The sequence below is a fragment of the Drosophila bipectinata genome, chromosome XR (assembly GCF_030179905.1).
Source record: "Drosophila bipectinata strain 14024-0381.07 chromosome XR, DbipHiC1v2, whole genome shotgun sequence".
In the NCBI taxonomy this organism is placed as follows: domain Eukaryota; kingdom Metazoa; phylum Arthropoda; class Insecta; order Diptera; family Drosophilidae; genus Drosophila; species Drosophila bipectinata.
Window position 1 is genome coordinate 19,901,763 of NC_091735.1, and position 17,998 is coordinate 19,919,760.

Below are 17,998 nucleotides of genomic sequence, written 5' to 3' on the forward strand. Positions count from 1 at the left end.
TCCCTATACATGATTTATAGGATTAGAATAGCTTAAGATATCTTAGTATCAATTATTTTAAACCTCTAAGCCATAACCGATTAATAATAAGCATTTAATTTTTCGGCAGAGGTATTACTTACCTTTCTCCAAAAACCCTGCACACTTTTGGGCATTTTGCAAAAAAACGTCTCGCAACTGAAAACAAAATTGTTCAAAAAGATTTACAAAAGATTTCATCAGAAATGTTGAATGGAAATTTTCTTCAAAAAAACAAAACAAGCATCCATAGGGAAGTATATTTTTGTCAAAGCAGCTTCCAGTGTCTTTTATGAATTTCGTTAAGAAACGAAACTATTTCAACAGGCCAGCCAGACAGGCGAGCCGGCACAACGTATCCGTGAGATACTTTTCGCCAACAGAAGACAGCGCTCTGTTAACCAACAGAGCTGGTGGGGAGCGCTGTTATTACGTGGGTTTTGTTCGATTGGCGGGCGCCTTAGTCGCTCCGATCCGATCTGTGGTCGGATCGTCTCAGTATATTTTTCACAAATTCATTTCAGTTGACTTCCGCAGCTCGCGGCGATTAGAAATCGTTTGCCAAATGCCAGGGTATCGGGCCAGCCCACTAAAAACGTGCTCAAAATCACTTAGTGTTGTAGTTAGTGTTCTAGTACCTGTCCCAGCAGGTGAGCCAAGGAGTGGTGCCACCAGTAATACACAAAAATAATAATAATTATAGTAAAAACTATAAATTAAAATACAAAATATAATGTCAACCTTGAACCTGCCTTGCATTTTTTTCTCAATTAGATGCAGGTCTGTCAGTCAGTCAGTGAGTGAATGAGTGTGTAAAAAAATAAGAAAAACAAAAAAGAAATAAATAAATCTATAAAAAAAAGAAATAATAGAATAGAAGGCATTCAGAAAATCTACAACGCCAGTACTAAAAATAAAAGCTAAATAGCTAAAAATTACAAGAGCAGGAAAAAGAGAGAGGCTGCCAATTTGCGCACTTGCCAAGGATATACTATAAGGATACTATACTATAAGGACACCCACCACTCGCTGGCGGCAAAAGGTGAGAACACGCCGCTGGTCATGCTCCTGGCACGAGATCGGTCATAACATCCTTTAGTGAGCGGGGTGGTTCTTATATAGAAAATATATTAAAAATAAAACAAAATCAAATGAAACTCTAGTAGCTTGAAACTAATATTTTCTCCAAGTGCTGCTAGGCGGGAAACTGTCATTAGTCCACTAAAATATCACAAGTTATCTCCAAGCACAGCTGCTGGCAAAAAAAAAAAAACACAAAACTAATAAATAGTTGACCAGCTTCGAACCATAAGAGAGTATATAAAAAAAAAAACAAAGCATGTAACGGCATCGACACCCACTATCTTATCAATACTATCAATAGAGAATCCATTCCATTATATACCCCAGTCAGTGGCTTTACTTATCTTGATTTAGTTTCTACAATATCTGTTATTGTGCCAATTGTTTGGCGATCAACTCGAGATAATAAAGTAGAGCTCTTTTTTCCAAAGTGCCGGCTAAAGTTTTTTTTCAAAAATGTACAAGAAAATATATATAATATTTGTGTAAATTTTGTAAAGCTTCCCACGTAAATGTCACATTCTTATGGACTCGTAAAAAAATAATTTTTAATAACTAATGTTCAGCAGCTGTTCAATAATTTGTATATATTCATGCTTATCAGTTAGTCTCAACAAACTAGTTTAGAACTTTAAAAAAACGCTCTTTTGAACCATTTTTGTAACAGAAAGCTTTATCAAATCTTGGTACAAGCTTACATATTAATTTAAAATAAATTGGTAGACTTTAAGCTAGTGTCTGAGCTTTAGGAAACACTTACACTAACTGATAAGTGGACCAAATCTTACGGCCCAGACACCCCCCTTGACCTTGGGGGGCGGCTAGGTGGTGGCATCGTGAATCTCTCTATAGAGGACATTAACATGATTCATTCCCGGCGATTTGCGCTTTATTCTGTGTATCTGGGTCTCAAATATTTCTGAATTTTCTGAGTCTGTCACATGACGCCACTCCTGATAAGCGCCTAGAAGAAACAGGTGGAATATGCGATGGCGAGGAGAGGAACAAGACAGTAGAGAGATGAATGGCAAGATTTGGAAAGATTTCAACGCCATGAACCCGGCTCCAAGTCTGATGGCAACACAAAAACACACAAAATAATAATTATTTTAAATGCGTAAAATTTGGAAGGAATATGGAGGTGATTTTCTTAGTTATATTAGTTATATAAGGTTTTCCTTCTATATTTTGTTATACAATATATATTGTTTTTATATTTATAAATAATTCTGTTTCTAAGTATCATTTATTTTGAATTAAATGTTTTTTTCTCAATGTAAGAAAACCAGAACTAACTAGCATTTAAGTTTAAATTATGAAAATTTTTTTTTGTTTAATAAAATTAAAATTATAAGAACACATGTATAAGAAATAATTAAACTTACTTTTAAGTGTAATTTCATTCATTTTTTTTTTTTAAATTTCTAGTTATTTAACGTTACTTTATGTTGATTACTCTTTAGGCTCACGTGGGATACTTAGCCCCCCATTGAAGTATTTTTATTCACATTGCAGAAATATAATTGGAAACTATGTAAATATGCATTTACCACTATTTAAAAAGGTGTATTTAAATATGTATTTAATAACTAAACAAGAACTAATTTTACTAGCTTGGGGGATACACTCTTCCCAAGACAAACACATGGCACTTATGCCAAATGGATTTAATAAAACGATGCGAAACTATAAGCAATTATTACACGTGGATAACCGGCACCATAATTGCATTGTAAATAACCATTTTAGGATTTTTTTATAACGATATTGAATTATTAAACTATTATTAATCAAATCATGTTTTTGGAATGTTTTTAAGGGGATATTAAGCAATATTTAAGGATAAACACGCGAAAAAGAATTTAGGAAGAAAACAAAGGATTAATATGAGCTTAAGATCGGTAACTCTCTCGAGTAAGTGCCAGTGAGAGCAGGTGTAAAGAATTGAAGTAGATTTTATTTTGGAAAGGTAAGAAAAGTAAAAGCAGCCGCAAGATGTATAGAGAGTAAAATTTAGTGATAACTTCAGAACTAGTAGTGATAGCAAGAAAAGGAAAGAAAGTGGGAGTGAGAGTAGAACTGGGAGTAGGAGTTAGATCATTAATGAGAGCAAGAAAAGGACTAGGAGTAAAAGTATCAATGAGAGGAAAAAAGATTGAGAAGTAGTGAGAAATACAAACTCTCCTTATGAAGAGATTTTCACATTTACCAATTCAGGTATATCTTTTCAACACTATTCAGGTGTTTGGCGGGCAAACAAAGTTTTTTAAAAATTAAATCTACATATATTCTGTTATTTTTACCACTTTCAAACTTTCTATATGACGTATGTATAGAATTTTGAGATCGTGACAGTGGCATCTTCAGAGCCCGTGCACTTAATTGTATGACAAGTGATCGTTAAAAAATTGAGGCAAGTAATTGCCAAGGAAACCGTAAATCATTTACAAACTCAATGGAAAAATTTCTCCCCGACACTGGCACTTCCCCATTCCGTCTATAATATACAGTCTTGAATGGTTTTTTAATTAATTTATTTTCATATTTCTTGATTTTCTCCAGAGAACTATGGAGGAGAAGAAGGTATATCAGGATACGACGAGACCGCTGCCGAAATCATCCAGAAATCGTTATTACAACAAACATGATAAGAGCGATTTGGGTCCGGATTTCGTAGCTCCGGACGCAGGATGGGCGTGGCTAGTGTGTGTGGCCGCCGGAGTATCAAATGTAGGTAATTTTAATAATTTTTCTAACTATTGTTTTTTTTTTAATTAATAACTATTTCCATTTAGCTATCCATATATCCCTGCCTGCAACAGTTTGGGTTTCTTTTTCGGGGACGTTTGGCAGACCTGGGAATGTCCAGTTCACAAATTACGACCATTATCAATACAAATCCGGCCGTATCGGCCTGTACGGGTCTGTTGAATGGCCCCATGTTCCGGCGCTTCACTTTCCGGCAAGTGGCCATGGCCGGATCCCTGTGCATATCCGGCGGAATTATTCTGACCGCCTTCTGTGAGACTTTTTTGGGGTATATGTTTGCTTATGCTCTGCTTTTTGGTGAGTTTTAACAAAAATATTTAATAAATTGACTAGATTTTTCTTTAAATTAATTCATATTCATTTCAACGTAATTAATGGGAATGAAAGTCCTCTTAGGTGACGAACTGCATTCAGTAGTGTAAGCAGGCAGGTGTCTTTAGGTGTTTTCTTTTATTTAGTAAAAAATACTACGAAAATTAATTTAAATTTTAACCAATTGTAGACAATTTTTTAGAACTAATAATAAAAGAAGGCACTTCAAATAAAATTTTAAAAGTCCTTGACTTAAAAATACTTTATTACTTCATTCTCTCAATCAGTTAAGTTCTATTACTCACTTCAGTCAGTGAATCACCCGGACTCGTGATATAAATATATAATTAAAATTATTATTAAAAAAATATTTAGCAAAATAAAACATAGTGAAATTTATATTTATTTAAAGGCTTCGGAATGGGAATCAGCGTGAGTGCCTCCTCGCTGGCCATCAACACTTACTTCCAGCACAAGCGCCGCCGCGCAGCCGGATTCTCGTGGACGATCACCGGACTGGGGCCGATCTTCCTGCCCTACCTGGTGACCTTTCTGCTGACCCTCTATGGCGTCCTGGGCACAACCCTGCTCTTTGCCGCCCTGTCCCTGCACTCGTTTGTGTGCGCCTTGATCTACCAACCAGTCAGATACCATACCAAGCCCGGCGAGGCTCAGGTTCGGGATCTGGAGCAGCAGCCGGAGGTCTTGTGTCCGCACTGCGCCTGGCAACAGAAACGAGAGCCGGGCGGGATATTCTCCAGCCAGTATCTGTGCCAGGACGACGACGCCCAGCGACCGGGATACGAGATCTGTGAGCCGGGAACGCCGATGCTATCACGGGCCAATGACGGATGGTTCGGATCCCGGTTGTCCTTGACGTCGGGCCGCTTGCGTTTCCGCACCATTTCCAGTTCCAAGGACCTGGAGCAGACCCAACGACTGCACTGTCCCATCAGCGAGGAGCGCAATCCTCGGGAGGAGGACGAGTTGGGTGAGGACCAGGAATCGGGACCGGACTTCCTCAAGCCTAATAATTTCCGCCGCGAGCGTGTGGAGTCCAATTTGGAAGCAAAATTATATTGTCGTTGCGACGAGATACGCAAGGAGCTGTACAACAACAACAACATCCAGGATAAAGTCAAGGAAAATGAAGAAAAAGCTGAGAAGGATGTGGATGCGAAGCACGACCCCCAAATGAGCTTTCTTAGCAAAGTGGTGACCTTCTTTGATCTGGATCTCTTGAGGGACTTTACATTCGTGAATCTGGTGGCAGGACTAACCATCATCAATTTCGGGGAACTAAACTTCTCCATCCTAACACCCTTCATCCTGGCCGACTTTGGCTTCGAAACTCGCCAGATCACACTGGCCATGTCGATACTGGCCGGCCTGGATATAACCATGAGGTTTTTAGTTCCGTTTCTAACCGAAAAGATACCCTGGGATAATCGGGTATTCTTCCTTATCGGTGTGGTGGGCATTGCCATTGGCAGGACTGTGGTGGCCTGCACCAGATCCTACTCTATGATCCTGGCCAGCTTCGTTTGGATCGGCCTCTGCAAGGGTATTCGCACCATTTTCTGGCCTCTGATCATTCCCGGCTATGTGCCGTTGAATCGCCTGCCGGGCGCCTCTGGATTACAACTACTCATCTCAGGAATTTTCACCCTAGTGGGTGGTCCTTTTGTGGGTGAGTAAATATGGGGCAGTCCTTTAAGTTTAATGGGGAAAAAATTTTAAAGTTTTAGAAGTATTTGAAGCTTTTTTTCTGAAATAATCAAGAATAATTTTTAAAGAAAATTGGCTTTTGAAATTTCAAGAAAATAGCTTTAAAAAAATCTTTATAAATAGTTTCTGTTAATAATTATGTATATTTCATACATCTTCTTTTGCATATTTCTTAAAAACAATTCATTATAATCTTAAAAGCCGGAAAGGTCTCATAAATCAGGACCTCGGCTCCAAGTTCATTTCGTAATTACCAACCTTTTTTAACAACCTTTTCTTTTAAAAAAAATTTTAAATTAATTTAAAATTATATCAATAATATTTATTTAAGCTTAAAAATTTCTAAATTAAGCTTTTAAATTGGTACTAATTTTTGAACGTTTTTTTTACCCCTCTCACTTTTCAGGTCTAGTGCGTGATCGTTACGACTATTCGGTAACCCTGCACTGTCTCAATATGATGTCCTTTGTGGCAGCTGCATCCTGGGCCCTGGAGGCCCTGATTCGACGCCATCGTCGCAAGCACCGTTTGGTTGAAAGCTAAATCAAAAGATTTATTCCCGCCAGGATAACAAGTCCAACTCAGATATCTTAGCATAAGAACAAAAATATTAAGAAAAAATATTTTTTTTGTAGACGTAAAACAAATGAATTTTTTTTTGAATAAAAATAAATATATGTTACATGTTATGTATGTAAAAAATATAAAAACAAAAATTGGTTTTTATTGTGCCTTAAAGTATGCGATAAAAATTTAATATAAAAACTTAAATATTTTTTAAAGTCTTCTTTCAGGCTTCTTATTATTAAGAACTAAGTGCCCTTCCAGAGAATATTATGATTTTGTCAAAAAGTGAGTGATTTTCTCCTCTCCGACTCTATAAAGAATATATATTTATGATCAGGATCACCTCCTGAGTTGATATAAGCATGTCGGTCTATCTGTTTCTACGCGAACTAGTCAATGCCGTCAATTAATAAGGATAAATTAAGAATCAAGAATCAATTAATAAGAATCAATTAATAAGGAAAATTCATAAATACGAATAATGGATAAAAAGTCTAATAATATTATATTATGTAAAATAATAACTACGCTTGAGAATCGGATGAGAATTTGGCAGGATACAGCTATAACTGTGGTCCCTATAGGGAAAACCCCAATGGGGGTCCATCCATCCATCACGAAATTCGGACAAAAAATCTAAAAAATATTTTGTTTCAAGGGCTTGAATGGTGAAGAATCCATACAAAAATCGTTTAAGCTACTCCGCTTGACAATCGGATCAGGATTGGGGAAGATATGGCTATCACTGTGGGCCCTATAAGGAAAACTCACATTGCCAAGGGATTACATCACGAAATTCGGACAAAAATCTAAAAAATATTTTGTTTCAAGGATTTTGATGCAGAATGGTGGCAAATCGATCTAGAAATCGTTTAAGGTACTCCGCTTGGGAATCGGATGAAAATTGGGGAAGATATAGCCATCGTAGTGGACCCTGTAGGGAAATATCCCATTTTTAAGGGATCCCGTCAGGAAAAATGGACAAAAAATCTAAAAAATATTTTGTTTCAGGATTTTGATGCAGAATGGTGGCAAATCGATCTAGAAATCGTTTAAGGTACTCCGCTTGGGAATCGGATCAGAATTGGGGAAGATATAGCCAACACAGTGGACCCTATAGGGAAATATCCCATTTTCAAGGGATCCCATCACGAAAAATGGACAAAAAATCTAAAAAATATTTGTTCTCAGGATTTTGATGCAGAATGGTGGCAAATCGATCCAGAAGTCATTTAAGGTACTCCGCTTCAGAATCGGATCAGAATTGGGGAAGATATAGCCATTCTTGTGAACCCTATAGGGGAATACCCCTTTTTCAAGAGATCCCATCACGAAAAATGGACAAAAAATCTAAAAAATATTTTGTTTCAGGATTTTGTTGCAGAATAGTGGAGAATCGATCTAGAAATTGTTAAAGGTACTCCGCTTGAGAATCGGATCAGAATTGGGAAAGATATAGCCATCCTTGTGGACCCTATAGGGAAATATCCCATTTTCAAGGGATCCCATCACGAAAAATGGACAAAAAATCTAAAAAATATTTGTTCTCAGGATTTTGATGCAGAATGGTGGCAAATCGATCCAGAAGTCATTTAAGGTACTCCGCTTCAGAATCGGATCAGAATTGGGGAAGATATAGCCATTCTTGTGAACCCTATAGGGGAATACCCCTTTTTCAAGACATCCCATCACGAAAAATGGACAAAAAATCTAAAAAATATTTTGTTTCAGGATTTTGTTGCAGAATAGTGGAGAATCGATCTAGAAATTGTTAAAGGTACTCCGCTTGAGAATCGGATCAGAATTGGGAAAGATATAGCCATCCTTGTGGACCCTATAGGGGAATACCCCATTTTCAAGGGATCCCATCACGAAAAATGGACAAAAAATCTAAAAAATATTTTGTTTCAGGATTTTGATGCAGAATGGTGGCAAATCGATCTAGAAATCGTTTAAGGTACTCCGCTTGAGAATCGGATGAGAATTGGGAAAGATATAGCCATCCCCGTGGGCCCTATAGGGGAAAACCCAATTTTCAAGGGATCCCGTCAGGAAAAATGGACAAAAAATCTAAAAAATATTTTGTTTCAGGATTTTGAAGCAAAAAGGTGGCAAATCGATCCAGAAGTCATTTAAGGTACTCCGCTTGAGAATCGGATCAGAATTGGGGAAGATATAGCCAACACAGTGGACCCTATAGGGGAATATCCCATTTTCAAGGGATCCCGTCAGGAAAAATGGACAAAAAATCTAAAAAATATTTTGTTTCAGGATTTTGTTGCAGAATAGTGGAGAATCGATCTAGAAATTGTTAAAGGTACGCCGCTTGAGAATCGGATCAGAATTGGGAAAGATATAGCCATCCTTGTGGACCCTATAGGGGAATACCCCATTTTCAAGGGATCCCATCACGAAAAATGGACAAAAAATCTAAAAAATATTTTGTTTCAGGATTTTGTTGCAGAATAGTGGAGAATCGATCTAGAAATTGTTAAAGGTACTCCGCTTGAGAATCGGATCAGAATTGGGAAAGATATAGCCATCCTTGTGGACCCTATAGGGGAATACCCCATTTTCAAGGGATCCCATCACGAAAAATGGACAAAAAATCTAAAAAATATTTTGTTTCAGGATTTTGTTGCAGAATAGTGGAGAATCGATCTAGAAATTGTTAAAGGTACTCCGCTTGAGAATCGGATCAGAATTGGGAAAGATATAGCCATCCTTGTGGACCCTATAGGGGAATACCCCATTTTCAAGGGATCCCATCACGAAAAATGGACAAAAAATCTAAAAAATATTTTGTTTCAGGATTTTGATGCAGAATGGTGGCAAATCGATCTAGAAATCGTTTAAGGTACTCCGCTTGGGAATCGGATCAGAACTGGGGAAGATATAGCCAACACAGTGGACCCTATAGGGGAATATCCCATTTTCAAGGGATACCGTCAGGAAAAATGGACAAAAAATCTAAAAAATATTTGGTCTCAGGATTTTGATGCAGAATGGTGGCAAATCGATCTAGAAATCGTTTAAGGTACTCCTCTTGAGAATCGGATGAAAATTGGGGAAGATATAGCCATCGTAGTGGACCCTGTAGGGGAATATCCCATTTTTAAGGGATCCCATCACGAAAAATGGAAAAAAAATCTAAAAAATATTTTGTTTCAGGATTTTGATGCAGAATGGTGGCAAATCGATCTAGAAATCGTTTAAGGTACTCCGCTTGGGAATCGGATGAGAATTGGGAAAGATATAGCCATCCTTGTGGACCCTATAGGGGAATACTCCATTTTCAAGGGATCCCATCACGAAAAATGGACAAAAAATCTAAAAAATATTTTGTTTCAGGATTTTGATGCAGAATGGTGGCAAATCGATCTAGAAATCGTTTAAGGTACTCCGCTTGGGAATCGGATCAGAATTGGGGAAGATATAGCCAACACAGTGGACCCTATAGGGGAATATCCCATTTTCAAGGGATCCCGTCAGGAAAAATGGACAAAAAATCTAAAAAATATTTGGTCTCAGGATTTTGATGCAGAATGGTGGCAAATCGATCTAGAAATCGTTTAAGGTACTCCGCTTGAGAATCGGATGAAAATTGGGGAAGATATAGCCATCGTAGTGGACCCTGTAGGGGAATATCCCATTTTTAAGGGATCCCATCACGAAAAATGGACAAAAAATCTAAAAAATATTTTGATTCAGGATTTTGATGCAGAATGGTGGCAAATCGATCTAGAAATCGTTTAAGGTACTCCGCTTGGGAATCGGATGAGAATTGGGAAAGATATAGCCATCCTTGTGGACCCTATAGGGGAATACTCCATTTTCAAGGGATCCCATCACGAAAAATGGACAAAAAATCTAAAAAATATTTTGTTTTAGGATTTTGATGCAGAATGGTGGTAAATCGATCTAGAAATCGTTTAAGGTACTCCGCTTGGGAATCGGATGAGAATTGGGAAAGATATAGCCATCCTTGTGGACCCTATAGGGGAGTACTCCATTTTCAAGGGATCCCATCACGAAAAATGGACAAAATGGATTTTGATGCAGAATGGTGGCAAATCGATCTAGAAATCGTTTAAGGTACTCCGCTTGAGAATCGGATGAGAATTGGGAAAGATATAGCCATCCCCGTGGGCCCTATAGGGGAAAACCCAATTTTCAAGGGATCCCGTCAGGAAAAATGGACAAAAAATCTAAAAAATATTTTGTTTCAGGATTTTGAAGCAAAAAGGTGGCAAATCGATCCAGAAGTCATTTAAGGTACTCCGCTTGAGAATCGGATCAGAATTGGGGAAGATATAGCCAACACAGTGGACCCTATAGGGGAATATCCCATTTTCAAGGGATCCCGTCAGGAAAAATGGACAAAAAATCTAAAAAATATTTTGTTTCAGGATTTTGTTGCAGAATAGTGGAGAATCGATCTAGAAATTGTTAAAGGTACGCCGCTTGAGAATCGGATCAGAATTGGGAAAGATATAGCCATCCTTGTGGACCCTATAGGGGAATACCCCATTTTCAAGGGATCCCATCACGAAAAATGGACAAAAAATCTAAAAAATATTTTGTTTCAGGATTTTGTTGCAGAATAGTGGAGAATCGATCTAGAAATTGTTAAAGGTACTCCGCTTGAGAATCGGATCAGAATTGGGAAAGATATAGCCATCCTTGTGGACCCTATAGGGGAATACCCCATTTTCAAGGGATCCCATCACGAAAAATGGACAAAAAATCTAAAAAATATTTTGTTTCAGGATTTTGTTGCAGAATAGTGGAGAATCGATCTAGAAATTGTTAAAGGTACTCCGCTTGAGAATCGGATCAGAATTGGGAAAGATATAGCCATCCTTGTGGACCCTATAGGGGAATACCCCATTTTCAAGGGATCCCATCACGAAAAATCGACAAAAAATCGAAAAAATATTTTGTTTCAGGATTTTGATGCAGAATGGTGGCAAATCGATCTAGAAATCGTTTAAGGTACTCCGCTTGGGAATCGGATCAGAACTGGGGAAGATATAGCCAACACAGTGGACCCTATAGGGGAATATCCCATTTTCAAGGGATACCGTCAGGAAAAATGGACAAAAAATCTAAAAAATATTTGGTCTCAGGATTTTGATGCAGAATGGTGGCAAATCGATCTAGAAATCGTTTAAGGTACTCCTCTTGAGAATCGGATGAAAATTGGGGAAGATATAGCCATCGTAGTGGACCCTGTAGGGGAATATCCCATTTTTAAGGGATCCCATCACGAAAAATGGAAAAAAAATCTAAAAAATATTTTGTTTCAGGATTTTGATGCAGAATGGTGGCAAATCGATCTAGAAATCGTTTAAGGTACTCCGCTTGGGAATCGGATGAGAATTGGGAAAGATATAGCCATCCTTGTGGACCCTATAGGGGAATACTCCATTTTCAAGGGATCCCATCACGAAAAATGGACAAAAAATCTAAAAAATATTTTGTTTCAGGATTTTGATGCAGAATGGTGGCAAATCGATCTAGAAATCGTTTAAGGTACTCCGCTTGGGAATCGGATCAGAATTGGGGAAGATATAGCCAACACAGTGGACCCTATAGGGGAATATCCCATTTTCAAGGGATCCCGTCAGGAAAAATGGACAAAAAATCTAAAAAATATTTGGTCTCAGGATTTTGATGCAGAATGGTGGCAAATCGATCTAGAAATCGTTTAAGGTACTCCGCTTGAGAATCGGATGAAAATTGGGGAAGATATAGCCATCGTAGTGGACCCTGTAGGGGAATATCCCATTTTTAAGGGATCCCATCACGAAAAATGGACAAAAAATCTAAAAAATATTTTGATTCAGGATTTTGATGCAGAATGGTGGCAAATCGATCTAGAAATCGTTTAAGGTACTCCGCTTGGGAATCGGATGAGAATTGGGAAAGATATAGCCATCCTTGTGGACCCTATAGGGGAATACTCCATTTTCAAGGGATCCCATCACGAAAAATGGACAAAAAATCTAAAAAATATTTTGTTTTAGGATTTTGATGCAGAATGGTGGCAAATCGATCTAGAAATCGTTTAAGGTACTCCGCTTGGGAATCGGATGAGAATTGGGAAAGATATAGCCATCCTTGTGGACCCTATAGGGGAATACTCCATTTTCAAGGGATCCCATCACGAAAAATGGACAAAAAATCTAAAAAATATTTTGTTTCAGGATTTTGATGCAGAATGGTGGCAAATCGATCTAGAAATCGTTTAAGGTACTCCGCTTGGGAATCGGATGAGAATTGGGAAAGATATAGCCATCCTTGTGGACCCTATAGGGGAATACTCCATTTTCAAGGGATCCCATCACGAAAAATGGACAAAAAATCTAAAAAATATTTTGTTTCAGGATTTTGATGCAGAATGGTGGCAAATCGATCTAGAAATCGTTTAAGGTACTCCGCTTGGGAATCGGATGAGAATTGGGAAAGATATAGCCATCCTTGTGGACCCTATAGGGGAATACTCCATTTTCAAGGGATCCCATCACGAAAAATGGACAAAAAATCTAAAAAATATTTTGTTTCAGGATTTTGATGCAGAATGGTGGCAAATCGATCTAGAAATCGTTTAAGGTACTCCGCTTGGGAATCGGATCAGAATTGGGGAAGATATAGCCATCGTAGTGGACCCTATAGGGGGAAACCCCAATTTCAAGGGATCCCAACACAAAAGTGGACAAAAAATCTAAAATATATTTTGTCTCACGATAATAGTTTAACGAATGTTTTGTCTCAGGATTATTATGCAGAATAGTGGGCGTTCGATAATAGTGGGGGATTGATCTAGAAATCGTTTAAGGTACTCCGCTAGAGAATCGTATTAGGATTGGGGAAGATATAGCCATGTATTATATATATAATTATTTGGTATTTGTTGTCTTTGTCGTTTCTGTTATACTTATGTTCATCTATGGAGACCACAATTATTTTTTTTTTTTTGCAGATAGTATTTAATATTGTATCGCATTGGAAAAATTTCACGAAAAGGACAAACTCCTTCCTTCCTTGCACATCCAGGTGCAGGAACCCAAACCGTGAAGGATATTCTCAAGTCATGTGCAACAAATGTGGCGTAGATTTATGCTTCAATAGATTTATAGCTTCATAGCAAATATTATTATAAAATTGAAATTATACAAAAGTAAACTGAGTAACGAAACTATTATATAGATTATGAATTCAAACATTTTTTTAATGCACTTAAAACATTACAATTAAATTTATTTATGTTGCATTAAGTATTATTAACATTTGGTATAGATTAAGATTAAGCAGTACATAGATTACCATAGGCGGTAGTCGTCGGGATTCGAATTATCCAACCTTGAGAGAGTTTTGAGATCAAAGTCACTGGAGCTCTTCTCCGCAGAAGGTTTAACGAGCTTGATCTTTGATTCGTCAATGACAGCGGAATTATCGACAACATTTTTCTTGATCAGAGCTTGTTGCACGGCCAACATTTCCCGTTTACAATGTTGATCAGGGGCATCCGCGTTCAAAGGCAGCCTGCCATCTTGAGAGTACATCTCATCAGTATCGATCCCATAGAATCTTGGGTCAGCGTCACCGTAGGATAAAGTCTTCTTCCTCGATAAATCCTTGTCAGGAACGTGAATACCACGCTCCTTTTTCAAATTGTTGGCGAGCTTGATTTTTTGCATTTTCTTTTCCAACTTTTTTTGCCTCTTTTGCTGCTCCGGCATCAACAACGGAATGCGCAGCGCTATATGGTAGCCGGAACCGGTCTCAAAGATCTCGGAAAGTTCGTACATTTCCAACGGGAACACTATCTTCTCATAGTTTTCGATTGATTCGCCCAGCATGATGGGCCCAATGTCCCCACCGCACACGGCGGAGCAGCAATCGGAATGCTTCGCTGCAACATCAGCGAACCTCATCGTGCCTTTTTTAACTAAATTCCTAATGAAGGTAATCTTTTCCAAAGCTTCTGCCTTGGTGCGACTCACTCTTTTCAGCTTGTAACACCAGGGATACTCAGACTCCTCGTGCTTGATTAGAATGTGCCGAAATCGCATGCGAATAAAAGGACCCCTCTTACGGTCCAAAAGATTGATCCCAGGCAGGGTGTAGTATACCTTCCCTGTCTTCGTGTCGTAGAAGTAAGTCTCCTTGGTGTGGGGCATCACCCGCTCCTCCCAGCCAGTGGGCAGTTGAGGGTCGTTTTTCCAGTCTATAACCCCACTGCTCGGTGTTGCGAAATCTTGGTCCAGACCAGGCTGATACTCCGCATCGATCTTGCTATCACTGGAATCATCAGAGTTATAGCTGTCATAGGAGTCATCCGAAATAAATTTATCCTGACAGGTGACCGAGCTGCTAAAACGGCTTCCACAGGGGTCTTCCTTTCGCAGCAAAAAAACGGTCGCAATTGGTTTCTCCGACGAGTTTTCCGACAGGGTTTCTTCGCTGATACCCTCTGAGGTGGTAGGCTCAGAATCGTTTCGATTCATTTTGATTATCGGGTTTAAAATTTCAAAAAATTTTCGATTTGTTAATATCGAGAAATAATTTAGAAAAAGAAAAATTCTTTTGAAGGAATGCAAATTTTATGTTTGTTTGTCGAGACCTGATGCGACACTAAATCTGGATACTACATTCAGAGTTGAGAGAAAAACGGAAATGACATAACAGCAAAAGTATACTTTGATATGAAAAAAAATTGTCTTTTCAAATAAAAAGAAAACAGTCGGAGTAAGAAGTAGCTAGTAAAGAATAGCGAAACGGATGTAGCTATTACAGGTATTAACGATCCCATAGAGAATGGATATTCATAGTATTTGTTGCTAATTATTATACTTCCCATTTTTTTAACTTTAAGTTTCCTAAAGAAAACAATGCCTAATAATGTAAAATATATCTTTAAAAAAATCGTATAAAAACACTTTATAGTTTTTATTCAGATTGAAAGAGACCCATAATTAAGGTGTGAGCTTAAAGCCGCTCAGAAGGATCAGATTGCAATTGCTTAAGAACTTAATCGCAATTTCCAAAATGTTTTAAACTTCCGAAAACGTTCAAAATTGTTAAATCTTTTTCCTCGTTCAAGGAAATTTATTCATATATTTATTTAAAATTTTAAAAAGTGGTTTATTACACCCCTTTAGAGACTTTTCCGACCCTGTAAAGCATATATTCCTTATCAACATCCGCTCCAGTTTCGAAGAAAGCAAATGCGTCGGTTTAAGCTAAGTTTGTTACATTTTTATATATCATAAAAAAATGTTCTAGAAAAAGTACTAGACAATGGCAATAATACTCTCCCCATGTATTAACCAATGCATTGGTATGAATAAGGTGTGCCCTTGCCCATGTATAAGGTGTAGGCCATTGAAATAAATAAGGAAGTACTTTCGATGAGTGTATATTTACAAAATGTCTCAATTTAAAAGTCATTATACGAAGAAATTATCAAGCCCCCACTGTGTGCGCTAATGAAAAAATCAATACCTTTATGGTAGTTAGTTCTGTGACATCTATAGAAACTATTGACCTTTTCCCAAATATTCGAAAGGATTCTGATAAAAAACTCTCTGCTCTCAAAGCAAAGGTCGAGGAATATTTAAAAAGACGGGGCCTTGAGTCTCACAGCATCAGTTGACATTCTTTCAATGACTCGTCCAGAAAGCAATTTTGTTCAAAGACGAAAATAGAGAATGATCCTGCCGGTGTTGCTCCTTTCTGTTATTTGTTTTATTTCCGCCTCTCTGGCATTGGATGAAGTAATATTAGTTTTTATTGTTTTTATTTCAACAATTTATTAAAATTCCATTACCAAAGTCTTGTTATATAAATGAAGAACAGGAGAACGAGTGCGCTTCCGTTTATTATCCAATAGTTAAGCCACTCCTGGGGTATTTCAAGAAATTCCAGGACAAGGATTCTCAAATATCACAGTTTCGAACGAAGACCACTCGGTCTTGGAGAAAAAGCATTTGAAGTTGCAGGAAAGGGAACTGATACTGTGTTTACTATTTGCGATGCCGAATTCACGGATTCAGCCGATTCTTGTGGGCATAAACGCCATTTCGTAAATTCGACAACATATGTACTTCAAGAAATCCAAGCCCCAGGGACTTTTTTAGATTTGGGATTGTAATAAATTGGTCATATATTGATATTCTCATAAGGATCGGCCAACTATACCCGGTTTTAACTGCAAGGGTATATCAACTTCGGCTCCGCCCGAAGTTAGCTTTCCTTTCTGGTTTGTTGTAATTTTGGTATGGCTGCCACATATGCTATGTTAACGATTTAATCTACAATTTCTTTCCAAACAAGTAGGCTGGGTAAACAAAGTCATTCATCCAAACAAATTCATTGAAATTATTTTTTCAATTGGGTATTTTAATTCAAAGATCCCGAAAGAACGAAAGCGACGAGTCATTATGATTATGGAATTTGTGTGTGTCGTTGGACTTTTTGTCGTGTTTTCGTGGTACTTGGTGAAGGGTACTCCTTCGTTTCTGTATAAACTGGAAGAAATTAATCGTGCAGCGGAGTTCCTAGTCGTTGAAGCGGAGATTCTAGAAATGATGCAATTTTTTAAAGCATCCGATGTAAATCAGAAAACCATTGATATACTAAAACTGCTACTCTTAAGCTTTCGTATAGATGTTAATCAAAGTGTAAAAGAATTAAATTTGGAAGATTTTGTAAAAAAATGAAGGTATTTTATTAAGTTTTGAATTAATTTTAATCTTTGATATTAATTTTTCCATTTTATATTTTCAGAGCTATGTATTATATGTTTTTATTTTATTGTAACACCACAAAATTTGTTGTTAAATTTTAAAAATGTAAATTATATTAAATGCTGTTTGCCTTAAAAAAATTGGTAACTTTTTAATGAAATGGAATGGTTCTATACTCTGATCGGCCGACTATATCCGATAGCTACCACGTAACTGATTGATTGGAAATGCTGAAACTTTGGTATTTTTACAGTTCGAGAGTTTGGATTTCTTTTGAATTCTGTTGTTGTCAAAATAATACGATATAACACGGATCTTTTTATAAGGATCCTATAGAGGAAAACCCCATTTTCCAGGGATCCCATCATGAAAATGGAAAAAAAAATCGACATATCCATCACTCCCTGAGTACAACTGAACTATCGGAAAAGACCTTTCTTTCGTAGGATAGTAGGGTTTGAGGATAGAAGGTTGAATTTCCTACAGATTTTTTTTTGGGCCAAATCCGACCTATTTCATAAGGATCGATTGACTTTACCCTATAGCTGCCATATGGAAAAATATTCAAATACCAATTTTAGTGTTTTTAAAGATATCCAATCTTAGAAATAGAAATAGGATAGAAATATCCATCCTAACCGCAAGGGAATATCAATTCCGGCTCCGCCCGAATTTAACTTCCGGTTCTGGTTTTTAATTTAAAGAAATTTCCATATATATTTTATTTTATTTCCACCTTAATATATAAAATACATTAAAATGACTTT

At 37.4% G+C, this 17,998-nt stretch overlaps 1 protein-coding gene across 5 annotated transcripts; it reads left to right on the plus strand.

Moving 5' to 3' along the window:
- The first annotated feature begins 494 nt into the window (after positions 1 to 494).
- On the plus strand, positions 495 to 6,626 carry LOC108119474 (uncharacterized). 5 transcript variants are annotated; one of them, XM_070276245.1, is made up of 6 exons: positions 497 to 692; positions 793 to 1,060; positions 3,664 to 3,831; positions 3,897 to 4,167; positions 4,595 to 5,872; positions 6,317 to 6,626. In XM_070276245.1, exons 3-6 carry the CDS (start codon positions 3,670 to 3,672, stop codon positions 6,451 to 6,453), a joined length of 1,848 nt encoding a protein of 615 aa, XP_070132346.1. In that variant the 5' UTR covers positions 497 to 692; positions 793 to 1,060; positions 3,664 to 3,669; the 3' UTR covers positions 6,454 to 6,626. The 5 variants fall into 5 exon arrangements, with proteins under 5 accessions (XP_017088166.2, XP_070132346.1, XP_070132347.1 ...); XM_070276246.1 differs by having other exon boundaries at positions 497 to 668; XM_017232677.3 differs by lacking the exon at positions 793 to 1,060 and having other exon boundaries at positions 495 to 668.
- The last annotated feature ends 11,372 nt before the right edge of the window (positions 6,627 to 17,998 follow it).

Coding starts and splice junctions, on each gene's coding strand:
- LOC108119474 (XM_017232673.3), top strand. Junction 4,168..4,594: donor TGCTTATGCTCTGCTTTTTG/GTGAGTTTTAAC, acceptor ATTTATTTAAAG/GCTTCGGAATGGGAATCAGC. Junction 5,873..6,316: donor AGTGGGTGGTCCTTTTGTGG/GTGAGTAAATAT, acceptor CTCACTTTTCAG/GTCTAGTGCGTGATCGTTAC.